The 27,968-nt window shown below is 36.3% G+C and overlaps 1 protein-coding gene across 1 annotated transcript in view; it reads left to right on the top strand.

Annotated features, from left to right (window-relative positions):
* DUBAI (Deubiquitinating apoptotic inhibitor) overlaps positions 1–27,968 on the top strand; it is a 212,399-nt gene that overhangs the window by 3,052 nt on the left and 181,379 nt on the right. The window contains exons 2-3 of the mRNA XM_090402619.1: positions 19,724–19,927; positions 25,317–25,394. Coding sequence (XP_090258745.1) covers positions 19,727–19,927; positions 25,317–25,394 — 279 coding nt within the window. The 5' untranslated portion in view covers positions 19,724–19,726. The remainder of the gene's footprint in view (positions 1–19,723; positions 19,928–25,316; positions 25,395–27,968) is intronic.

The raw sequence follows: 27,968 nt of genomic DNA, 5'->3' as shown, positions 1-27,968 counted from the left end.
TAGATGCATAACTTTACATTTCTGAACATTAAACTGAACATTACTTATTAACTTTCTTATACCAACAGCCTATTTAAATCATCCTGCAAGTTCATCACATCGCCTTGATTAATTATTACAGTTGTATAGCATCATCAGCAAACAATTGAATATTTCCCTTCAGATTATTTTCTATATCATTTTTGTACAAATTAAACAGTAGTGGTCCAGCACAGAACCTCTCAGCACACCCAGTCACCTGCTTTCTCCTGGAATCTGCTCCTCTGTATACTACTTTTTTGGTGTCTATCCATCAGCCGCCCTCCTATCTACATAAGCAGTGTCATATCCATCCCTATTTGAATCCCCATCCCCATCTAACATAGTACGAAGGCACAGTTTCTCATTCCAGACTTCAGTAACAGATTTGATTCATGTTGCATAGCTCATTTCATGCATATATTATTGCTGGGTTTAATTCTGTTATGAATCACTGTTTCATTATTTAAACTAGCTTGTTTCTACACTAAAGAAACTTTGTCACATGCAGTCAAAAAATTTTGTATATTTATCATTCAAATTCATCTCTGTCTATTTTTGTTCTTTAATCTCATAGTTTTCTCCATTGTATTCATATTTCCAGGAAACCCAGACCTTATGATTGTGTATTCTTTCTTTTGTTTGCAATTACTTTCTTCAAACATGCAAGTGTTTGAAGAAACTCCCCATGATTGTCCTCTTTTCTCAATTTGTGTTTTACTTCATTTAACATTTTATACTTTAAATTCTGTTATGAACTTCAGTAAATTTTTCTGTAATTTCAGTTTTTTTCTTCATTGTTTTTACTTCCCCAATCGCATATTCAGAACAGCAGTGCGTTTTCATCAGAAAAGTGTGGGTTTCTAAGTTAGCCCATCACATAAGGACGCAGCATGATTTTTGCTTTGAAAGAGTTGAATTTTTACTACTTACAAAATAGTAAGCTGAATAGAGAATCCATGCAGATTAAGAGAAGTAATACATTGACATCTTAGTCTCCTTGGCTTTTGTTTTCTGACCACTTCCTTTATCTTTTGTATTTTTAAGATGAATTCAGCAGTTTTCTTTCTATGCAGTATTCATATTGTGTTACTTAGTTCAAAATCAGAGTTATTTAACTATTGCAGATTATCAATCACATGATTAATTTTTAATATGAAAAATACAGAGTAAAGAGTATAAAAACTACAAAGCCTAACCATGATGCTTGTTTTGATAAACAATTTTTTATCTCTCCTCTTAGCTGAACTGAGAAAAATTGTCAAACCTGGTTGGCCAATTGGTTGTGTAGTCTTTTAATATTATCGAAATTATAATTTCAGAAGTATTGAATAACAAATTATGAAGACTGAAATCAAGACATCACTCCTCATTTACAGAAACCATTTTACATGAATGGTATGGAGTAAGGTATTATGCAATCATCTGGAACTTAATGATATTCTGAAATCAGTTTAGCTACAAAAAGATACATTTCTATTTTTTTCAAAGTAATAGCAGTCCTGTTTATCTTCACAGCATCCCAGGAAAGGACTTTGGTAATATCATAAAATCTAAGAACAGAACCACACTTCCAGCACATAGAATCTTATGAGAATATCATCCATTAGACTGTCAATTGATTTGGTTGAACCAGAATATGCAACTGATAAAGGATATTTTTCTGGAAATTTGCACATACATACACAGCCATTCTAGTAACAAAACTTAATATAATAAATTGTATTCTATAAAAAAAATAAAAAAAAATAATGTTGTTTTACTATTCTTTCTAGCACAAAGGAAATCTTTTCCAACCTATGATATGCCACTAATTTCATTATATGCATTTTCTTATCAATTACCCTTGTGACTATAGAACTCCTATCAACTTATTGGGACACATATCATTAAAAAAAAAGGGGGGGAGAGGGGCTTGGACAAGAGTATTTTTTGCATGGTAAATAGGGGTTTGCATGCATAATTTTTCAAGCACTGAACATGATATATTTTTGATTTTGGTCTGTGTTTTACTGCTATGTAATATCTGCAGATTGTCATCTTTTTACTTGTGCCAAAAAGCTTATCTATTAATGCCATTCATGAAGATAGGAACAAAGATATCAACTCTATAATATAAAATGATAAGCCTTTTTTTGTATCGTTTTTGTGTCATGTTTTTTGTCAAGTTATTTGAAACGTTTTGAAACTCAGGGGCTACCCTGAGTGTTGAGTCTTCAAAATTCAAGTCATCAGAATTCAAGGAGAACTGGCCTACCAGTCTGGAACTCAGTGTGTGTGTGTGGGGGGGGGGGGGGGAACCCCCTTTCGAGTGTTCAAAATTTGAGTGATCAGAATTCAAGGAGAACCGGCCTACCAGTACGGAACTGGGGAGGGGGGGGGTGTCATAGGCGTCAGGTGGGTGGAGCCCCCTAGTGTATATATATATATATATATAATATACTGTGCGACCACAGATGCGAGACCCTCAACACTTTAGCATATGTCAGAAGAAGGTGAATCCATTCTGATTAACGCATTGATTAATAGGGTAATCAATGCGTTTCATGGGATGAGTGTTTATTATTATTATTATTATTATGTCAGAAAATTAGCTTTTCTTTTATGAAAATTCTAGTTTTTAAAGTGGTAACTATTTTGCTTGTACAACAGTTAGGAACTTTTACATATAAAGCACGTGATTTCGCATGGTGCAACGAATTCGTACATTGTCTTATTCCTTTTCCCCTTTCAACATGAATTGACTCTTCTTGGCATGTTGCCAGCTGAGGGTCTTGGATCTGTGATTGGACTATATATATATATATATATATATATATAAATTTGTATTTACTATTTTAAATTCAAATGCTGAACTGAAACAAATCATGTGCAGTTTGCTGGCTGGATAGAATCATCATCAAATTCCTGAATGTACCCTCAGTGGGTGTACAGGATATCATGATATTACTACGTGAAAATGTTACATTATTACTAACTTCCTCAAACAACAAAATTACAAAATAACCACAGCAATAAACTTTAATGAAAGTACAGATATTTCATACTGAAAATAACAGTACATCATCAGCATGTAGAAACAACAAGCAAATCAAAGAAGAACTGGAATACAAAGTAGCAACAACAAGAGTTGATAAATTAAAAATAGTTGCCATGAGGTAGAAATTAATACTAATATATAATCTTAAAACTATTTTTGATATTTATATAAAATGAGAATCTTGGGAACCCCCCTTTCGAGTGTTCAAAATTTGAGTGATCAGAATTCAAGGAGAACCGGCCTACCAGTACGGAACTGGGGAGGGGGGGGTGTCATAGGCGTCAGGTGGGTGGAGCCCCCTAGTGTATATATATATATATAATATACTGTGCGACCACAGATGCGAGACCCTCAACACTTTAGCATATGTCAGAAGAAGGTGAATCCATTCTGATTAACGCATTGATTAATAGGGTAATCAATGCGTTTCATGGGATGAGTGTTTATTATTATTATTATTATGTCAGAAAATTAGCTTTTCTTTTATGAAAATTCTAGTTTTTAAAGTGGTAACTATTTTGCTTGTACAACAGTTAGGAACTTTTACATATAAAGCACGTGATTTCGCATGGTGCAACGAATTCGTACATTGTCTTATTCCTTTTCCCCTTTCAACATGAATTGACTCTTCTTGGCATGTTGCCAGCTGAGGGTCTTGGATCTGTGATTGGACTATATATATATATATATCTATATATATATATATATATATATATATAAAAATTTGTATTTACTATTTTAAATTCAAATGCTGAACTGAAACAAATCATGTGCAGTTTGCTGGCTGGATAGAATCATCATCAAATTCCTGAATGTACCCTCAGTGGGTGTACAGGATATCATGATATTACTACGTGAAAATGTTACATTATTACTAACTTCCTCAAACAACAAAATTACAAAATAACCACAGCAATAAACTTTAATGAAAGTACAGATATTTCATACTGAAAATAACAGTACATCATCAGCATGTAGAAACAACAAGCAAATCAAAGAAGAACTGGAATACAAAGTAGCAACAACAACAGTTGACCAATTAAAAATAGTTGCCATGAGGTAGAAATTAATACTAATATATAATCTTAAAACTATTTTTGATATTTATATAAAATGAGAATCTTGGGGGGGGGGAGAATCATGATTCAGGTTAGGCCGATGTAAAAAGGGCTTCACAACTTTTTTTGAAAATGCATTTGTATTTAAAACTGCTTCTGTGGAGATGAGCTTCGTCTCACAGGATACTATATTTAGTATCAATACTTGCAGTATTGATGTTCATTAATTCTTTTTTCAATAGAACGGCTTGCCTGCTCAAAGTATGTCAAATTACATTGACGTGGGATCTGGTGAACACCAGCTAATGGTACAAGTGACAGTTTGTATTTTATAGATGGTAGCAGATGAGAAATTTTGTTGAGAGGAAAATGTGAGAATAAGGTGATACTTCTTCAAAATTCTACTAATAGGTTCAGCTATGCCAGAAATATAAGGAATTGGAACCCTGTAGTCTGTTGAAGAATTCTTAGATGTTGGAACATACGAGTCAGTTATCGGCTGGATTTGATTGGGGTTGTCACCATTCAATTTCATTAACATTTTGATAGAAATTCTTATTGTAAGCTTGAGGTAGAAATTAATACTAATTTCTACCTCAAGCTTACAGGAATGCATTATGTACTTTGTTAATTAATGACTTGATAACACCAATTTTTTTGGGAGGTGTGATGAGCACATTTTCGATGAATGTATCTGCCAGTAAAGGTAGGTTTTCAATCAATAGTGGTTGACAAAGCTTGAGAGGCTGTATGAGTAAGAAGGATGTCCAAGAATGGTAAAACTACCAGCATTTTCTTTTTTCATGGTGAATTGAATGCATGGATGGAGGCTATAGAGCCGTTATAGGAAAGTGGTAAGTTCATTTTCAGAATGAGGCCAAACAGCAAAAACATGCAATCATCTGGAACTTAATGACATTCTGAAATCAGTTTAGTTACAAAAAGACATTCACACATTCAGAAATGAATCTGTGAGTGGGCAAAAAAAAAAAAAAAAAAAGCCTGGAATTGGAGGGAAGAGTTTGTTTGGGTGTGAGGAAAGTTATAAAATTGGTAGTGATATAGAGGAAGGAACTGGGGAAGTTAAAGAGTCACATTGGAGAAATGATGTTCATAGGACTTGTAGAACCAGAAATGATTTCTTATATTTGTTAACTAATGCCAGAAGTACTCGAAATAAGGAGAATGAAATTGGTGCATTGATTGAGTTTATTCACCCCAAAATTGTTGGTATAAGCTAGACATAGTTAGATAAGGATGACATCCTGATAGGAATAGAGATGTGAGTACAGGAATACAGATATAATATTTTTTTGTGAAGACAAACAGGGAAGAAAGGGAGGAGGATTACTGTTGACAGAACAAGATGAGTTGTGCCCATCTAAAGTGGATTTGCATGGTGCAAATAGTGACTGGTTTTGAGGCAGTATGGTGTGAGGTAGAGGTGAACCAGATGAAATAAGTTAGGTGTTGCTATAGATCTGGTAATATGAAGGGTAATGAGAAGGAACTTGTTTCTTGCCTGGTTAGCAAGAAACAAGTGATTCATTACGGGTGACTTTAATTATGGTAATATAGACAAGTAACTGCATCTGGTGGCAAAGAAAATGAATTTTTGGAGTTTTTGAGAGACATTTATTTTAGGCAGTACATAATAGAAGGTACACAAGGATCAAGGGTATTGGATTTGATCATATCATCAGATATTATAAATGGGTGTCAAATCTTCCACCAGTTGGTGAGCGTGACCATGAGGTAATCACTTGCAGGTTGGCCGGTCATTTGAGGACTTCTGTTAGAAAGGGATATGTGTGGTATTATAAAGCTGGTAATTATGAAAAGCTCAAGAAACAGTTTCGGTAATAACTTAGAAAGAGGAACTGGATGGAAAGGATATTAATGCTGCTTGGGCCCTACTCAAGAACTATTTGATAAAGGCAATATCAGAATATATTGCATAGATGAATACAGCAGATGTGAAATGGATGAATCAAGAGATAAGCTATGTATTCTGGAAGAAGAAGAAAGTATTATGGAAGAAGCACAAGATGAGTGGTTGTAACAACCAGTTGCATTAGAAGTACAAAGAACAGGTGACCTTGCTTGATAAGGGTAGCAAAAGTGCAGTATGAGCAGTAGTTAGCTAATGTGACTAAAAAATAAAATCCTAGGAATTTTTTTCAATATGTGGCCAGTAGAAGAAAGAAGAAGAAACACTCTCAGGGGAGCTCGCATTGGTGAGTACGTGCATGGCAAACTCGAGATACCCAAACTAGACCTGATCTTATTTCATACTATATACACTTGGTATATCATATCTGGAGACTGGTCCTCTACTCTTCTTTCCCTCTACTCTCTCTCTCTCTCTCTCACTTCTTACTCCTTCCCCAGTGCTATTGGAGCAACTTGAGGGCGAGGGGGGGGGGTGACTCTTTCCTCTCAAACTGTAGTTTCCACTATCTACTAAAAAAAAAAAAGCGACTGAATTCAGGTCAAGGAGTGGTGGTTGACACTTGACGAAAACTTAACCAGTGAAACTGAATGAACTCTAGCCAACGTAAAGATACATTCCGGCTCGACCGTCGCCCGGTCAAACAAGGGTTGTGCCCACTATTAGGGAACCAAGATAGTGAAGGCAAAAAATCTGCTATTGGAACAAAACATCACCTAATAGACAGGAAAAACATAAGCATAGGAACATGGAATGTAAGAACTCTTCACCAGGAAGGAGTATTGGAAATACTACTGCATGAATTAGACAACTACAGATGGGAAGTGATTGGACTCTGCGAAACCAGATGGACTGGAAAAGGAGAATTCCACCATGGACAGTACAAAATCTTAACTTCAGGCAGAGAGGACAACAAACACCAAGAAGGAGTAGCACTTATATTAAAACCAAAGGCTCAAAACTCTCTATTGTCCTACAATCCTATCTCACCTAGGATAATTAAAGCAAGATTTAAAACATCAATCAGATCACTAACTATTTTTCAAGTGTACTCACCAACTTCGACATCGTTAGAAGAAGACATTAAGGAGTTCTATATAGATTTGCAAAAAGCAGTACAGCAGACATTGAGTCAAGATCTCCTAATTGTAATGGGGGACTTAAACACAAAAGTAGGCAAAGACTGGGATACCTGGCCAACAGTGAGAAAGCAATGAACGTGGCGAAAGACTGCTAAACTTCTGCTCAAATAATCTTCTTCTTCTTCTTCTGCAGCTTCTCCCACTTAAGTGGGGTCACTGTTGATGATGAGTCTCCTCCACATCTTCCTGTCATGGACTGTCACCACATACAAGTTCTTCATCCTCAAGTCCTCTTCTACCAGCTCCCTCCATCTCTTCTTTGGCTGCCCACGCTTCCTCCTTCCTTGCACATCCATCTGCATGACCCTTCTTCCCACATCCCAGTCTTTGCCTACTTTTGCGTTTAAGTCCCCCATTACAATTAGGAGATCTTGACTCGATGTCTGCTGTACTGCTTTTTTGCAAATCTATATAGAACTCCTCAATGTCTTCTTCTGACAATGTCGAAGTTGGTGAGTACACTTGAAAAATAGTTAGTGATCTGATTGATGTTTTAAATCTTGCTTTAATTATCCTAGGTGAGATAGGATTGTAGGACAATAGAAAGTTTCGAGCCTTTGGTTTTAATATAAGTGCTACTCCTTCTTGGTGTTTGTTGTCCTCTCTGCCTTGCCTCCTGTACCTTTGCTCCTAAGTTCGTAACTTTCACTGTTCCCCTCACATAGTCATTTCTCAGATGATCCTTTCTGGTCACACCGCACATCCACCTAAGCATTCTCATCTCTGCTACTTCCATCCTGCTGATGTTATTTTTCCTCAGAGCCACAGTTTCTATAGCATACTTCATAGCTGGCCTCACTACTGTCCTATAGATTTTGCCTTTCAGATTGATCGGCACCCTCTTATCGCATAACACTCCAGCCATCTCCTTCCAGTTCCTCCAACCCGCTTGTATCCTGCATCCCACTTCCTTCTCAGCTCCTCCATCTTCTTCCACTGTTGAACCTAAGTATCTAAAGGCCCTCACCTTCCTGATGACATTTCCTTCCAGCTCCAGATAATAATAGACTAACAATAACCAACACTCTCTTTAAACATCCAAAACCCCAAAGAAAATGGACATGGATATCACCGGACAGACAAACCAAGAATATGATAGACTATATTATTGTAAACCAAAGATGGAAATCAAGTATCCTAAACTGCAGATCCTTCTCTGCAGATTGTGGATCAGACCATAAGCTAGTATTAGCAAACCTAAGAATAAAGTTAAAATCTGGAAGCACCTTTAGAGTCAAAAGGACACTGAATGTAAAAAAACTACAAGACAACAATATTCTAAGAAAGACCTGATAAAACAAAACAGAATATAAACATCGAAGAACATTGGTGCAAATTAAAGGAAATAATATTAAATTCGGCATGAAACTAAAACATGAAAAGCATGAAACTAAAACAGAATTATAACAGAAATGAATACAATACATTAGTTTTTAAAATTTTTAAAAAAAATTTTAAAAACTAATTAAAAGAGACAAGAATAACTGGTTAGAAGAAAAATGCAAAATGGCAGAAAAGCTATCAAAAGAAAATAACCTTCATGGATTATATAAACAAATAGACCAAATTAGTGAGACACGGACAACAAAAATTATAATGATCAAAAACAAAGAGGGACAACTAATTGAAAGTAAAACAAAAAGAATGGCCAGATGGGAAGAATACTTCATAGATTTATATAATAAAAACAGCTCCCAGGATATTACGATTCCAGCCACTGAAATGGAAGAAGAAACAAATATCTTTACCAGAGAAATAATAGCACACAGCATTGAAAAACTTAAAACTAGGAAAGCACCTGGCATTGATCAAATACATGCAGAATTCTTAAAAGCAGGAAAGGAATAACTTTTGGAACCATTAAAAACATTATTTGAAAGGATCTACAAAAACAAAGCAGTGCCTACTGATTGGACCAAATCAGTCATAATTCCTATATACAAAAAAGGAGATAAAACAGAATGCAATAATTACAGAGGCATTAGCCTCCTCAGTATTCTAAGGTTTTTACAAAAGTACTCCGAAAACAAATTAAGCCATATATAGAACTGGTACTAGTAGAAGAACAAGCCGGTTTCAGACCAGGGCGAAGCACAATTGATCAACTATTCACCTTAAGACAGCTAATAGAAAAGACACTAGAGTACAACCAAAGCTGCTACATAAATTTCATAGACCCAATCCGTAGAAGAAAACTATAGAAGAATTTGGAATTCCCAACAAAACCATAAGAATAATAAAGAATCTGTATGAGAAATTTGAAAGTGCGGTACAAATGGAGGACACCTTAATCAACTGGTTCCACACAGAGAACGGAGTAAGACAGGGATGCAATCTGTCATCAGACCTGTTCAATCTTACACTAGAAGAAACAACCAATGATGCCTTAAACAATGAATACTCCGGAATCAAAATATATGGGGAAAATGTGAAAAATTTAAAATTTGCAGACGACATTGCATTACTTGCAAGCACAGAAGAAAATCTATAGCGAATTTCTGATAAAATAAAGGAGGAGTGTATAAAATCTGGATTAAACATAAATATACACAAAACAGAAATTATGCAAATAGGAAAAAGAAGCACCAATCTGAAAATTGAAATTGATAGTAAGAATCTAGAGCAGGTAGAAAACTTCACCTGCCTTGGAGAAGTTATTGAGTACAATGGTGAAATTATAAAAGATATAAACAGACAAATAAGTCAAGCATCCCGAACCTTTGGACGACTTAATAAAATATGGAAGTCAAGAGACATCAAACAAGTAACAAAAGTAAGAATCTATGAAACAATGGTCCTCCCAATACTCCTCTATGGAAGTGAATGCTGGAATCTCAAAAAGGCGGAAGAGAAAAAATTATTAGTTACTGAAATGGGTTGGCTAAGAAAATTACTTGGAGTATCTCTGCTGGATCGACTAAGAAACGAAGACATTAGGAAACGACTAAAAGAAGAAATGACAATTATTATTATTATTATTACGGGCAACTCCAAGGAGTCCTTAGACTCATCGATGGAGGCTCTAACATCATGTCAAGAACAGCTATTCGACATTCACACAGTATCTGTCATATCTCGCCTTGAACTCATTCACAGTCATGGCACCCACAACAGACTCTGGCAGCTTATTCCACTCGTTCACCACTCTCCAAGTAAAAAACCTAGCTCTAACACCCTTGCTAACCACACTCTTGCCCTGCTTCCATGTATGACCCCTAGTCCTCCCACCACCAGTCCTATTCTCAAAAATATCTTCTGAATTAATCTTATAGAAACCCTTCAGTAATTTGAATGTCTCAATCATATCACCCCTGTTCCGCCTATCAACCAATTTCTGCAACCCACAAATCTTCGACCTGATCTCATAAGGTTCATTCCATAGACCAGCTATCATCTTGGTCACTTGTCTCTGGATCCTCTCCACCTCCTCCCCATCAAGAAGAAGCCCTGGCGCCCAAATCTGGGCACAGTAGTAGTCTACATGGGATCTTATCAAGGCTCGATACAGAGGAACAATAACCTTTTTGTCTCTGCTTGTTCAAGTATTTTTCAGCAACCAAGTGATTTGATGAGCTCATTTAGCCACTTTTGCGATGTGCCCCCTAAACGTCAACTCCCTATCCACCAATACTCCCAATATCTCCTGGAGTACGGTTCCACCAATGTGATATACTGCTGCTAATCTTTTCACCCCAAAATGCATAACCTTACACTTTGCCACATTAAATTGACATCTATTTTCCTTAGCCCAGTCCTCCAAACTATCCAAATCATCTTGCAAAAATTTGACATCCTGTGCACTCACTATTGCTCTACCCAACTTTGCATCATCAGCAAACAAATGAACACTTCCTCTCAGATCCTTTCCTATATCAATGAACAAATTGAAAAGTAGTGGTCCAAGAACAGAACCCTGCAGCACACCACTAGTCACAGGCCGTCTTTTGGACTCTACTCCTGAATAAACCACTCTCTGATATCTCTCCATCAACCACCCTCCTATCCATCTCACCAACCCTATATCCATCCCCATATGCTGCAGTTTACTGATTAGAATTCCATGTGGTATCTTGTCAAAGGCCTTAGCAAGGTCCAGTAGAATCACTGTAAACCCATTACCCTTATCCACTTCAGCCGTCACTGTGTTATAAAATGTGAGCAAGTTACTGAGGCATGATCTACCTTTCACAAAACCATGCTGTCCCCCATACAGTATCCCATTTTCATCTATCCAATCCTGTATTCTTCTCTTGACTAATTTCTCCAAGACCTTGACAACGATTCCTGATATGCTGAATGGTCGGTAATTTACAACAGCAGTCTTAGAACCTTCTTTATGCAGTGGAACTATTTCCCCCTCTTTCCACCCCCTCGGGACTAACCCAGATCCGAAACTCAAATTAAACAAAATGATCAAAGGCACTGACAATAATAGACAAAATCCAAGAAAGAAGACTGTGATGGTTTGTTTGGCCATGGGAACAGAGAAACTACCATCTAAAGCCCTGAATACAATGATGGAAGGTAAAAGATCCAAAAGATGACCCAGAATTAGATGGAGAGACAAAATAAAAGAGTGCCTAAAAACCAACTCACAACAAGCGACACCAAACTGGGCAGAATTCTGACTCTCTCGGGACAGACAGAAGTGGAAAGAATTCATTCGGCCTCACCATCATCCACATAGATGATGGAAGAGAGAAGAAGAACAAGAAAGAATGATTATGGAAGATGACACTGATTGGTGAAAATGAAAGAACAATAATTGCTGCAGAGGACATAGTTGAAGTATTTAATGAGCAATTTATAAAAGTATTTCATTCTTGTGAATGTGATATCATGCAGAACTTGAATGCAGTGGGAAAGAAGGAACTGTTAGTAAGCGAGCAGGAGGTATATGAGGAATTGAATAAACTTGATGTTAATAATATCAAATAGTAGGGTAAAATTCTTAGCATTCCAGAGGTTTTAAACTACCCAGAAGGTGAGGCAGCATGTGCACTTAAGACAGTAGCACCCAGAAATCAGTGGCTGTGATTGGTTATTTTGTCAACCAATCCAGTTGAATGCTTCCATTTGTCATGGGTTGCTGTTTTTGCTTTCTGAGTTTCATCTGTTTTGTGTGCATGAAGTGTGAACTGCTGTGTTTTTAGGACACCAATATAGATGAGTTTTTAATATATAATTTTCTACAAATAATTTATAACTTTTTGGCTCATATTTACGAAGAGAAACAGCGTTGATGATCTACTGAATGTCCCATTTTCTTCCAGAGCTTTTGCGGATTGTATGATTGTAGTCGAAGGTGGTAAGCCTCACCTCCTCTTCCAAATTTACTATTATTCAAATACAGTGGTATCTCGGTAATCTGAACCTCTTTAGTCCAAACCCTCCAGTAATCCGAACTGCGGTTTGAAAGTATATATAGCATTCTCCTTCATTATTGTTTTTTGATGTATCTTAAAACAAACACGTTGTCTCCCACTCTACACAGATTTGGTTACAGTTAATTGATAAATTAGTGTATTCAAAGTTATCCAACAATTAACTGCATTGGACCAATTAAGATGAGCACCGATGCGCTATGCACTTTTAAAACTTTTATACATCGATAAAAATACAATCTTACAGTCAAATTGACGTGAATTTTGTAGTGCGGGTTGTATAATCAACACAACAGCACACCCAACTGAAATGGGCACGTGACACCACTGATTTTCTTCAGTAAATTAGTAGAGCTCTCATAGTACCCATATATTATTATTATTATTATATCACACCTCCAGGGAGTTCAAAGACTCATCGAGGGAGGGGCATCAACTCTACAACTCTTCGTCTCACTACTCCACCAACCTTCATCATCTAACACCAGTGCCATCTACCGCTGACTACCACCACTAGCGCTTTCACAGATAATCACAAACATCCATGCCCATGGCGGGATTTGAACCCGCAGCCTTTTGGCTGGAGAGCGGATACGCTAACCACTAGGCCCACCGGGCTGGGGTCGGCGTTGATGTAGATGTTGAACATAGTAGTAGTTGGTGGATTGAGTGGTGGAGTAGGTGCCCTCCCTCAATGAGTCTTTGGACTCCCTGGAGGTGCTATGTAATAACAATAATATATAAAAAGGGAAATAAAACTGAATGTGAGAATTACAGAGGTATTTCCCCTACTGAGTGTTCCTGGTAAGATATATGCAGTCAGGAATATAATACATATTCATACTTGAAATAGAAAAAGCCATCAAAGGCCTGAGATGTGGAAAGGCAGCAGGAGTAGATGTTATTCAACCAGAAATGCTCGAGTATGGAGGTATAAAAGTCTTACAGTGGCTGCACTGCATACTTCAGAGGGACGAATTCCGGATGATTGGAGTAGAGCTCTCATAGTACCCATATATAAAAAGGAAAATAAAACTGAATGTGAGAATTACAGAGGTATTTCTCTACTGAGTTGTTGTTTAATTTGATGGTATATATCAGAACACAGAATTATAAGTAAATGATTATGGGACTATGGGAGATCTTAGACAATATCACTGATGCAATGGCTAGAAAAGAATTCATCATAGTCAAAAACCGGCACCAAAAAGTTAGAAAATTTCAAAGAGCGCAGTGCTACACAACAACCGCAATTACAACAAGATTGCATCGTTGTGAATTTATCATCGTTTACCTTAACCAAAGAAGGCATTAGTACTTTAAGTTGGGGGCACAATTTTGCTGTTACTCCCAAACAAGTTCCAAAAGCCGAAATAATGGCTTCCGTCGAACGGGGAATATACGACCTGCCTCCAGCAATAGCCAGTAACGTACGTTTAGATGTGGCCAACATACTAATTAAGTCTAAGCCTCCCAGAAATAATATCCCTCATAAGTAAATCATTGCTCTAAAAGAGTTACATAATAATAACCAGATTCATAACAAAAGCAGACAAAGGGAACACAGCCATGGTGATGGACACAACAGAATATGAAAACAAAATGCACACTCTTTTACAAGATCAGTCAACATACAGAATTATAGATCGCAATCCTACCAACACACAAAAGAATAAGGTGCGTAAATTACTGAAAAAAGTCACCTCCTGGCCCAAAGAAACAGTAAACAAACTCAAGCACTTCCACATTAAAACACCCAGGATATATGAAGCACCGAAAATTCACAATGTACACCCTATTGCAGATAGGGTCTACATTGTTCCCACATACAAACTGGAATGGTGAGCTTTAATATCACCTCACTATTCACAAATGTACCACTAATTGAAACCCTTAATCTGCTAAAGTCACACTCCCCCCCCGATATATTTGAACTATTTAAATTCACAATACATGCAGGATATTTCACATGGAAAGGGAAAATATACAAACAATTAGATGGGACAGCTATGGGCTCCCCCCCCTTTCTCTTCCCTTAGCCAACTTTTACATAGAAACACCTGGAAAAACCTGCTATCAATACAGCCACTCTCAAACCAACGCTTTGGCTATGCTATGTTGACAATGTGCTTGCTATTTGGCCACATGGCCCATGCACATTGGATACATTTTTAACGCATTTAAATAGCCAACATCCAAAAATCCACTTTACAATGGAACTGGAAGCTAATAACTGTCTGCCCTTCCTGGATACACTTCCAGATGGTTCCCTTATCATTCTTCAGTTTTTAGAAAACTCACACGTACAGGGGAGATATTTACACAAACAATCACACCCTCGCCCTTCTCAACAGTATGGTATCTTAAAAATGCTAACTCACAGAGCGGGAGCAATCTGTTCCAGTAACAATTCTCTTGCTGCTGAACTGGCTTATTTATGCCACACCTTCTTGGCCAATGGCTATAATCCCCATAAGATAAACAAAATCATAAGAAACCCCTCCCACTATCCACCACGGATACCTACAACAAAACAGTCACTATCCCATACATTAAAGGCACATCGGAAAAGATATCTAGAATTCTCAATAAACATCAACTATACACTGTATTTAGACCATGTGTCAAATTAGCAACTCTCATCCATTCACCCAAGGACAGCATCCCTCCATTATCTACAGTCAAACAGAAAGAACTGTGGATATCTGCATCAGTGAACATAAAAGATACATCCGGCACTATCACTATGGCAAGTCAGGCCTAGCAGACAATGCTTTGGATACCCCTGCACACAGGATCAACTAGAAGAAAAAAGTACTACATAGAAGCTTTTGCAAGTCAGAGTGATTGTTCTTAGAAGCAACAGAAGCCTTAAAACATACTCAGAATCTCAACAAATATATCTGTATAAATTTGCCTAAGATTTGGGAGACAGTCATCTTAAGACATAACTAGTATCTGCTTTCGCTTTCTGTTTTTTTTTTTTAGGACTTTAGCCTTTGTTTTTTTGTTTTTAATAGATAGGGGGCACCTAATTAGAACTTTAGTCTTTGTGTTACTACAATTTTGTTAAATTAGTCTCTTTGTTACACTATCTTGTTCTAGTCTCGCGTACTGTGATAAACTGTGTTTTTGTGCTCTGAAGATGCTGGTTATAACACCAACAAAATATTAGCAATAACTCAATAAATAATTATTTACTTATAATTTTGTGTTCTGATATGTACCGTCAAATTTCTACAACTTCCCTACTGAGTATTCCTGATAAGATATATGCAAGTATACTTGAGAAATGGTTGAGAAGGTTGATGAAGAACAAGCTGGATTCAGGCCAAATAGAGGCTGTCATGATCAGATCTTCATTTTACAACAGATAGTTGAGAAATCATGGGAATATAACAAAGATCTGTATTTAAGTTTTTTAGATCTGGAAAAGGCATATGACAAGGTGCCAAGAGAGAAGCTATTCAAAATACTACAATTATATGGTGTCAATGGGGCATTATATCAAGTAATACTTAGTCTTTATTTGAGTTGTAAGTCAGCAGTTAGAATTGAAGGAAGTACAGGAAGGTGGTTTAAGTTTAAATCTGGTGTCAGACAAGGATGTACATTATCCCCTCTGTTATTCATTATCTATATCAGTGATTTTTTTATAACACGGCACACCTAGACTAATTATTAAAATTCTGCAGCACACTAAAAATATATTCCTTTAATTTTTTTGATGATCTGGCAAAAAATAGGCATAATTTTGATTGATTTACACACACAAGAAGATGGAAGACCAGACACTAATAAATAAGTGTGCAAATTATGACATTATTTCTTTCAATTAATTTGTTTTCATAAATCTCGCGGCACACTGGTTGAAAATCGCTGCTCTATATGGATCACATTATGAAGGAAAGTGGTATTAAATCTGATATCAAAATTGGAAATGTTAATGTCAGCTCTTTGCTTTATGCGGAATATTATATTTCTAAATAAATCCGCTACAAGTCTACAAGATTCCCTGACTAAAGTGAATAACTGTTGTATTAGGTATGGTATGAATATCAGCATTAAAAAGACAAAGACAATGAAAATAGGCAGAAACACTGAAAATATCAACTGCATTGTGAATGGAGAACCTATACTAAAACATGTCAGTTACTTAGGCAAGATTTTTAGTGAAGATGGTAAATTAAATATGGAATTAGACAACAGAATCAACAAAACTGGTATGGTAGGAAGTCAACTGAATAAATTTATATGGAATAAGAGAGAAATTAGCCAAAACACTAAATTAACTGTATACAAGACAGTATTCAAGCCCATTTTAACTTATGGGTATGAGAGCTGGGTCAGAAGTAAAATACTTGACCAAAGACAAGACTGTAGATACGATAGTCCTGAGAAAGATGAGGGGCATGAACAGATGGCATCAATGGCAGTATCATATTAAAAACGAGGATATTCGGAAAGAACTTGACATTGTCACATCCAGGAATGCATTAGCAGAGCTAATCTCAGGTGGTATGGTCACTTAAACAGAATGAGTGAGGAAAGATTAGCAAAATAAGTGTTCTCTGCCAGGTTGGCAGGAAAAAGACCCAGAGGAAGACTAAGATATAGGTGGATTGATACAGTAAAAAGTGCCTTAGAAGACAAAAATATAAGATCTGATAATGATAACAGACTGAGATAAAAAGCCAAACGGCTATTTATTTTATTTTATTTTTTTTTCTGGCGAGGTTGATAAGTAAAGGGGATAAAAATCCCTTATTGTTTTTCAGCCAGTATGATCGTTTAGATCGTAGTTTTCGATCTTAGTTTTGCATACTGGCTGAAAAACAATAAGGGATTTTTATCCCCTTTACTTATCAACCTCGGTAGAAAAAAAATAGCTGTTTGGCTTTTCATCTTAGTTATAATATGTTATAATGTAATATAGTGGCACACCTTTCTGGCATTCGTATAGCGAAGGTATGCAAGTTCTTTTCACTTAAACTTTGATATTATCTATGTCTAGCTACTCACTGATGAGACCTCAAAAAAGGTTGAAACCGGCCTGGGTAGTGACCTCTCCTCATAATGTAAAGCAGTTCTACAACTCCTAGGAGCTGTGGGTTTTTACATTGTGAGAAAATATCAAGGATAGTGAGGGAGCTTGCTCCACCTTTGCATCGAGTTGCCTTGGTGTGGCACTACCAAGTGGTCACTTACGCTTGGATCCGCCGACAGTTCGTCGGCATGAAACGTTTAGATCTTAGTTTCGCATACTGGCTGAAAAGCATTAAGGGATTTTTATCCCCTTTACTTACTGATAACAGACTGATTTGGAGGAAAATTGTAGGTAGGAAGTTAGTAATGATGTAATTTTTCATGTAGTACTATCATATCCTGTACACGTTTAGAGGGTAAATATCAGGAATTTGATGATCGTGATGATTAAGTACAGACAAATTGGCCCCTTCAGGACACACAATTTAGGCAAAAAAATACTAGTGGTGTGTGTGTGGGGGGGGCATAGATGTCGTTGATGTCAGAGCAGGTGCCCTCCCTCGATGAGTCATTGGACTCCTTGTTGGTGTCATGAAATAATTAATATAATAATAAATTGGTGTGGTCACACTAGAAGAAACTGCTCAGTCTAGGAATCTTGGAGTTTTGGTAGACGGGAAGTTGAAGTTTAAGGGCTAAATAGCAAAGACATTGTAAATACATCTCAGAGGATAATTGTAATTCTGAAATGAACCTTGACATGTGAAAATAAGTAAGTCATTTTGCCTCTTTACAAGGCCTTGATAAGACCTCACTTGGACTATTGTGCAATGGTCTGGTTCATGATGAATCTGATATAGTAGAGAGAGAGAGTGCAAAGGAGAGTGTTAAAAATGATATCAGGATTGTTTGAATATCAATTATGAAGAAGATTGAGAATTTGTAGACTTGCAAATACTAGCAAACAGGAGAAAGAGGGGTAATATGATTTCAGGCTTACAAACTTTTGAAAGGGTTATAGAGGATACCAGTAGATGGAATTTTTTATTTTACGGAAGGTATGAAAGGACAATAGGGCATTCTTGGAAGTTGTGAATGAATGAATTAATGTCATAAAGAAGTGGAGTGATATTGAGATTTTTTTTAACATCAAGTGGTGCATGATTGGAATGGATTGCCATTAGATGTTGTTTGTGCAAGTAATGTGAATGAATTTGAGAAGAGGTATGACAGCTGGTAGGAGTAATGTGTGGCCTCCCTTGATGAGTCCCTGACTCCCTGTAGATTTCTCTTAATAATAATGATTATTATTATTAAAATAAATAAACATGATGAACAATCAATAGTAAGCACTTCCCAAAACTTCTATATTGGCATACAGTTAGGTTTCAGACAATAGCATTTCACATATTTCAAGGAAAAGATGATCCTATTTCAACTTGCAGGAATGAAGAATCTTTGTCTAGTTTCAAAGAACTCTGTATCTGGTGTCAGTAGCATGAAAAGCAATCTAGACTTGTTGGATTCCAAGAATGCAATATAGTCTTGATGTTAAATTTAATCAAAGGATTGGTACTATCAACGTAAGAACATCAATGGAAAAGAAATAGAACTAGCAGAACTGGATAAGTACCAGATTGACATAATTGGCATGGTTGAAACAAAGAAGAAAAACAGGTGAGATCTTTCTAAGCAGCAAATACAAAATGTTATATTAAGGCAATAGTAATCAGAGAAAAGAGGCATATAGTAGCAAAAAATCAACGTATGCAAATTTTGGTCTTATGATCCTTATTAATCATGTTAACTGGAGGAATGGGAGTGATCTATGGAGATGGAGGTGTTCGTGGCATCTAATTTTTCTCTTTCCTTTTATTAAAAAAAAAAAAAAAAAATTATACCAAAATGACAGATGGTACGTCAAGTTGTAAATGTCATTTTGGCATGTTGTCATTATATTGAATTATATTTTTGCTACTGTGATTATTTTTTAAAATAAATAGTTAAATCCTTCCCATCCTTGTGAAAAGCAGATCCCAATGGGCTCTCCTTCCTTCAGGAAGACATGACTGGTCCTACCGACCAGTCATGTCTCATCACATTTCTTTTCTTCATTATTTAAACTGATGTTTTTTTCTTTACAGGATATGCTACTCACAATGGACAAGCTCTTGAAAGGGATATTTATGTCAAACCATCCTGAAGCATTAAAGAAAAAGTTGATTGAAAAATTTTCACAGGCAGCTAGTCAAAAGACAGCTGCTTCAGATAGCGTTTCAGTTTTGTCTGTAGCAATTGAGTTAGTACTTGACAGTGAATCAGAATTTGTGCAGAAAGAAGCACTACAGGTAGGTTTAAACTTGTGGCTTACCTTTTACATTTTTTTTTATACTTAGGACTGATTGACAAAAAATAAATCAAAAAGTCTTATCTCTAATGATATAGTTTTGCTGATTGCAACTGGTTTTATGCATAAGAGTATTATTTGAGAGTAATTTGCACCTTTAGTATCAACATTAACTCTGTTAACTTCCAGTCATAAAAATTTTAAAGAAAGTTTGAATTCAAAATTGATATATGTGGAAATACAAGATTACAGAGAACTCTGTAGTCAGCTTGTCTGTGTATGTCTCCCGTAGTAATCTGCCAGAAAGACATCAGAAGAATCTTAAACCACCTGGATGCCAAAGGTGGTTTAAGATATTCTAAAGCTGCATGCAGATAGACATATTCACAAGTACCAGAAGGTTGTCAATATCCAGAAAAAGTCAGACCCAAGAAGAAATTGACAATGTGTGATAAAGGCAGCCTAAAATATGTTGAAAGTTTATTTTTCACTTGGTTAGAGTATAATAAATTTAGTTTAATCCTTTATCCAAGTGTGAGCAAACAAAGTTTGCACCTGAAAGTATCTTCAGGACTGGGGGTAAGGTGGTACAACACCAGGGCAACTCGTTGTAAAGGTGGATCAAGCTACCAACACTGCTGTCTCAGTATCTCCTATAATGCAAAACACATCTCCTTGTGGATATGTCTAATGTTATGCATTAAGAGAAGGGCCACTACCCAGACTAGTTTCGACCTTTATTGAGGTCTCTTCAGTGGGAGCCAGGCCCAAGTTGAGATACCAGGCAGAAGCATTAGCAGGTCATCTCTACCTATAAAAGGGTGGCACACCATTTGGCAACTCCTGTAGATAGAGATGACCTGCTAATGCTTCTGCCTGGTATCTCAACTTGGGCCTGGCTCCCACTGAAGAGACCTCAATAAAGGTCAAAACTAGTCTAGGTAGTGGCCCTTCCCTTAATGCATAACATTAGACATATCCGCAAGGAGATGTGTTTTGCATTATAGGAGATACTGAGACAGCAGTGTTGGTAGCTTGCTCCACCTTTGCAACGAGTTTTCCTGGTGTTGTACCACCTTACCCCCAGTCCTGCAGATACTTTCAGGTGCAAACTTTGTTTGCTCACACTTGGATAAAGGATTAAACTAAATTTATTATACAGCCTAAAATAATTTTATTATTATGCTACTAGGAAAAGCAAGAATGAATGTGGAAGATTAACTACTGAATGCAGATGGTATGTTTGTGTCATAACAGATGTGATTGTTCAGGTAATGAGTGCTCACTTTTGCTAAGATCTATCTACCTACTGTATGCAACATGGTGCAGAGTGTTATCACTATATTGGATAAAGAGATAGAGGTGTATGAGGAAGAAGTTCTAGAGCTATTGCATAGCCTGAATAAGAACTCATCATCAGGGCTAGATGGAATATCAGTACACATGCCAAAGGAATATTCAGCTGAACTGGTTAGGCCCTTGACCTGGCTGTATAATTTGAGTCTCAAATCAGGAATGATCTCCTAGAAATGGAAAGACTGTGTTATTCCCTTTGTACAAGGGTGGTGCAAAAATGATGTCTTAACTGCTTACCTATCAGTATCTCTGGAGTCATGAAGATTTTAAAGAAGTTGGCAAGAACTTGCAGATAGAAATGGGTTGACACACAAGCTATACTTCACATGGGAACAGCATAGGTTTACTGATGGGGAGGTCATGCCCTAGCATTTTGCTTATATTTTGTAATGAATGTTATAGGATGCTTGGCCTATGGTAAGGCATTTGACAGGATACTACATGAAAGGCTGTTGCATAAATTGAAGGATATGTATGAGATTGGAATATAAACTATTAATGGATGGGTGGCTGATATATCAGAAAATAGTATATGGTGGGAGGGGGTGAATCTGCCAGATTTAAGGTGACCAGTCATGTTATTCCAGGGATCAGTCCTTATACCATTGTTGTTCAATCTATACATTAATAATATCAGGAAGGACCTAACAAGAGATGTTCAATTGTTTGCTAATGATGCAAAGATAAACATCGCTATTTCAGATGTTACTTATATGCAGTACTTGCATAATGATGAATAGCCTGGAACTATGAGCATATGATAATGGTTGTCAGTTTAATGTCAGTAAGTTTGCACTTTGGAGAGGAGTTTTATTCTCTCCAAAGACCTTCTTTGAATCCAACTGTTTTCCCTACATCCAAAGTCATCTTCTTCCCTTTTTGTCTACATACGTATTCACATTAAGCAAACTTGATAAGTTCCACAGCCTTATCGTTTGCTTATTTCCCCATGTACCTCTTCCTCATCATCATCCACTGCTCTTAAATTCTTCATGATGCCACATTCACAAGGATGAAAATCTTTATGAACTACTCTTTATATCATTCTACCATAATCATTTTTTTTTTTTTTTTTTTTTTTTTTTTTGCTGGCTATATTGAAAAAACTCCCTAGGATTTTTTTTTTCTTCGTTAGCTAACTACTGCTCATACTGAACTTTTGCTACCCTTACCAACCGAGTTACCTTCCTTGCGTGTTTTTTGTATTCCTCATGGAATTGATTATTACCACTCCTCCTATGTTGTCTCCATAATGCCTGTTTTTCTCTGTATCGCATACTTAATATCTTCATTCATCCATTTCATACTTACCTTATTCAACCTTCTGACCTTTGGAATACATTTAGACATTGCTTCTACTATATAGTTGAATATCACCCAAGCAGCATTGATCCCCTTTCCACCCAACTCCTCATTCCATGCTATAGCTGCAAGCTGTCTCCTGAGTTTCTCATAATCATCAGCCTTCTAGCTCCACATATACCCTTTTCTCACAGAAGTCCTCACATGGTTGGCAACTACCTAGGTAATCATTTTATGGTCACTCTTACCAACTGGAGAGAAATTTGGCACCTCATTTATAACATCCTCTGATGAGATGATCAAATCCAAGACTCTCAATCCTCATGTGCTCTCTGTTACATAATGCCTGTGGTAGTTGTCCCTCAGAAACTCAATAAAGTCATTTTCTTTACTTCCGGTTACTATCTTGTCATTCCAATCTATATTGCTGTAATTAAATCACCCATAATGATCACTTTTTTCCTCATTTAGCTAATTTACTTACACATTTCCTGGTCACTACCTTCCACATTACCAGGTCTATAACAACATTCAACATAGTATTTCATTCTGTTTACCTCTATCTCACACCATACTGCCTCAAAATCACCACCATTATTTCCTGTTGCATTCTTGCTTTATATAGACATACTTCTTTTCTATCATCAATAGCACATCACCTTCCTTTTTACATTTTCTATCTTCATAAAATACATCATACCCTGCCATCTCTATTCCTGTCAGGATATCATCCTCATCCAACCATGTCTCACTTATTCCAACAATTTTTGGGTGAACGAACTCAATCAATGAATTCATTGATTGAATTCATTTTCCGTTTCTCTTGTTGAATTCATTTCTCTTGTTTCTGATACTTCTAGCATTCATATACAAACATAACAGCTCATTCCTGGATCTATAACAAGTTTCACTGATACTACTTATACTCTGACTTCTCCATACTTTCCTTTGCGACATTTCTTTTTCTCCTTACTCATCCCAGAACCTTCTTTGAATCCAACTGTTTTCCCTACATCCAAAGTCATCTTTTTCCCTTTTTGTCTACATCGTATTCACATTCTCTTGGGCATCAATCTCCCCCCCCCCCCGTCCACGCTGTCTCTCCATTGCCCTGTTTGTCTTGCACATTTCTTCATTCATCACCATTTCAATCTCTCCTTCTTTACTCTCCTGCTCTTTCACATTGCTTTGATACTTGCTCAGATTAATTCTCTGCACTCATTACTCTTCCTTCCTCTCCAAATGACCTGCACCAAAACCATCCCAATGCAGTCCATCACTCTTATACAGTTCAGTTCCTCCTTCAAACTCATTCCACATATTAGCAAATTGCACTCTTTTCTCTTCACACATTTCTGCTAACATATCATTCATAATTCTTGCCCTCTACCTCATCTTATCACTGTCATACCTGGGCAACACACTGACTACCTTTCCTATCACACTATTATCTTTTATCCTTCTCAACAACCTCCTGATATTCAGTGTTACATTCTCCTTGTTCCCAGTGAAAGAATTTGTCCCTACTACCACTACCAACTTCTTTGCTTGTTTAACATAATGTAGTTAACGAAGCTATTTTCTATTTTGTTAGATTTTTATGTCTTCAAGTTTAAATTATGTTTGTATGAAATTTTGTTTTAAAATTGAACAAAAGTATTAAATACACTTGAATAAACTATTAGTTACTATAATTAGAATTCATATGAAAAGACAGGAGTAGAAAATGACTTTGAAAATACTTTCTTTTAGGCTTGCACGGTGATCCGAATGCATTTTTGAAAATTATGGAGACAACTACCGTGTTTGAATAAAAACTTTAGTTTAATATAACTAAAATCTACAATTCGACGTTTCGACCTTTATGTCAAGGTCATCTTCTGGAGCGTACAAATATACACAAGAAACAAGCTATACTACAATCAAACTGGTTTGTTAAAGACACTGACCAGCCGCTACCACAATTGTTGGCCTGACCTCTAGTGGAAAAATAAATAAAAATTAAAAATAAAAAATAAAAATTATACATCAACGCTAGAGTCCTATTATTTGTGTTGTCTTCTATATACATATATTAACATCATTCCAGCCAGTTGGAGTGGAATGGTTTCTAATACACTAGCGGATTGGCTAGAGTCCTGCCTTATGTTGAATCTTTCATATTAGGTTGGCTGAATGTGTGCCATCCAGATCCTTGGAATTTTAATACCATCTTTGTTATTGATATTTGGGTGGTTTATCAGGATTTCGCAGGATTCTTTAAATTTTCTTTCGTACCAGGTTTTTGTGCGGTGTAAGGAGCCGGTGCTTTTCCAGTTGATTTGGTGTAAGGTGTTAAGTGCGTGGTCTGAGAGGCCTGCTTCACCATAATGGTTATATTTGATGTGTCTAATGTGTTCTTTCTTGTGTATAGGGATTGTCCGTCCTGTTTCTCCAATGTACGGTAAGTTACAGGTGCAGTGGATGCAATAGCCTCCAGGATGTGCTAATGGGAGGAGAGGAGCTGAATATGGTTTTAAGTTTAGTGGGTGGTTTAAAGGTGGCATTGAGGTTATAATGTTGTAGGATTCTGTTGATTTTTTTCCGATAGCCCTTTAATGTATGGGATGGCTATGGTTTTACTGTAATCTAGATTCGTTTTTGTTGTGGTTTTATAGTATTTTATTGACAGTATTTTTGTTATAGCCATTATTTATGAATGTGTCACTAATGATTTTTAGTTCTTGTTTCAGGGCTTGCTGGTTAGAGTAAATAGTTGTGGCTCTGTTTTTAAGGGTGTTAATGACTCCATATATGTATTGGCCCCGTGTGTCGGTTTTCGGTAGACTGTGAAGGATAGACTGCCTGAAGGAAGACGTGTAAAACCACAGCCATCCCATACATTAAAGGGCTATCGGAAAAAATCAACAGAATCCTACAACATTATAACCTCAATGCCACCTTTAAACCACCCACTAAACTTAAAACCATATTCAGCTCCTCTAAGGATCCTCTCCTCCCATTAGCACATCCTGGAGTCTATTGCATCCGCTGCACCTGTAACTTACCGTACATTGGAGAAACAGGACGGACAATCCCTATACGCAAGAAAGAACACATTAGACACATCAAATATAACCATTATGGTGAAGCAGGCCTCTCAGACCATGCACTTAACACCTTACACCAAATCAACTGGAAAAGCACTGGCTCCTTACACCGCACAAAAACCTGGTACGAAAGAAAATTTAAGGAATCCTGCGAAATCCTGATAAACCACCCAAATATCAATAACAAAGATGGTATGAAAATTCCAAGGATCTGGATGGCACACATTCAGCCAACCTAATATGAAAGATTCAACATAAGGCAGGACTCTAGCCAATCCGCTAGTGTATTAGAAACCATTCCACTCCAACTGGCTGGAATGATGTTAATATATGTATATAGAAGACAACACAGATAATAGGACTCTAGCGTTGATGTATAATTTTTATTTTTAATTTTTTAATTTTTATTTTTTTTTATTTGTTTATTTTTTTTTTTTTTCCACTAGAGGTAGGTCAGGCCAACAATTGTGGTAGCAGTTGGTCAGTGTCTTTAACGAACCAGTTTTATTGTAGTATAGCTTGTTTCTTGTGTATATTTGTACGCTCCAGAAGATGACCTTGACATAAAGGTCGAAACGTCTAATTGTAGATTTTAGTTATATTAAACTAAAGTTTTTATTCAAACACGGTAGTTGTCTCCATAATTTTCAAAAATGCAATGGACTTTGAAAATAATGTGTGGAAATATTGCTCTTAGGATGTACACATTATGATTTCAGTAGTTTATTTGTATTTTTACATCCATTGAATATATTTTTATCTGTTACTGTCTGCTATTCTCAGACTTATTTTTTTTTTTGTTGGTCATAAATAAAACCTGTGTTTCAAGAAAGAAAAACTGTGCCGACTCTATATTTGTTAACTGTATTTAAAAACACAAGTTGGAATTTCTGTATGCTTATACAGTTCAGTTTTAACCCAAGATCTGGACATAAAGCACATCTCAACAAAGTGCATGCTATGTCTACACAGAGCTTTTTTTTGTGTGTGTGCTTAGCAGTAGAATACCACAAATATGGCAGCTTCTGTGTTTTCTGGATTTGGCTACATTTTTTTTTTCCCTCTCAAAAAATTTCTGCAAAGCCATTGAACAAAATTCAACAGCAAAAATTTTGGGTTGTCCAAAAAATGTATTTACATAAATATTTCCAGCATTGGCAAAAACAAGTGTGTTGCTGCATAGTCTACTCTGAAGGAGACTAAAGATAGAATCCTGTACATCTCTTATTCTTTGTGCAGTTACATGAATCACATACTTTTTTTTTTTTTTAACAGACCTCATATATATATATATATATATATATATATATATATATATATATATATATACATATATAGTAGTCATATATATGTTAAAGATACCAAGCTATTTTAAACCTGGTTTTACTCCATTTCCCAAGTAAGCAAACAGACAAATAAGTCAAGTTTGCGCCTGCACCTGCAGGGTCAGCTAGACTTGCATTACGTGCAGGCGCAAACTTGACTTATTTGTCTGTTTGCTTACTTGGGAAATGGAGTAAAACCAGGTTTAAAATAGCTTGGTATCTTTAACATTTATTATACCCAAGGTAAAATACTTTCTACATTTATATCTCCTCCTGAGATTTTTATTTAATAAGGTTAAAACACCTTATGGTAACTTGTTCTGATAAAATACTTATAAGCTCTGTATTACTAAAATATTGGTATTTCTAGCCTGGCTCCCACTGATGAGACTTCAATAAAGGTCGAAACCGGTCTGGGTAGTGGTCCCCTTGCCTTTAATACAAAGCATCATACATCTCCTCCAGGAGGTGTGCTTTGCATTATGGGTAAATATTAAGATTAGTGATCAGAGCTTATTCTACTTTTACTTATTCTACTCTACCATGAGTTACCTTGTTCTTGCACTACCTGCAGGGTCAGCTAGACTTGCATTACGTGCAGGCGCAAACTTGACTTATTTGTCTGTTTGCTTACTTGGGAAATGGAGTAAAACCAGGTTTAAAATAGCTTGGTATCTTTAACATTTATTATACCCAAGGTAAAATACTTTCTACATAGTCATATATATATATGACTACTAATATTAACTCTCCGTTGGGATATGTTAATTTTTATTTAAACTGACTAAAAATCCGAGAATTATAACAAATTGAGATTTATTTGAAATGCAACATGTTTCGTCGGGATCGACTTCATCAGGCATTAAGAACATAGAAAGTTATTAAAAGACACTGAAAACATTGAGACACTCTGAAGCTATACAATTATAAAGCTATAATATTCGACCATAAATTACAGTTATTATGAACT

The sequence above is a fragment of the Typopeltis vanoorti genome, chromosome 13 (assembly GCF_054136105.1).
Source record: "Typopeltis vanoorti isolate ZY-2024b chromosome 13, IOZ_Tvanoo_1.0, whole genome shotgun sequence".
Taxonomy (NCBI): domain Eukaryota; kingdom Metazoa; phylum Arthropoda; class Arachnida; order Uropygi; family Thelyphonidae; genus Typopeltis; species Typopeltis vanoorti.
This window is presented reverse-complemented; position numbering and strand designations above follow the sequence as displayed.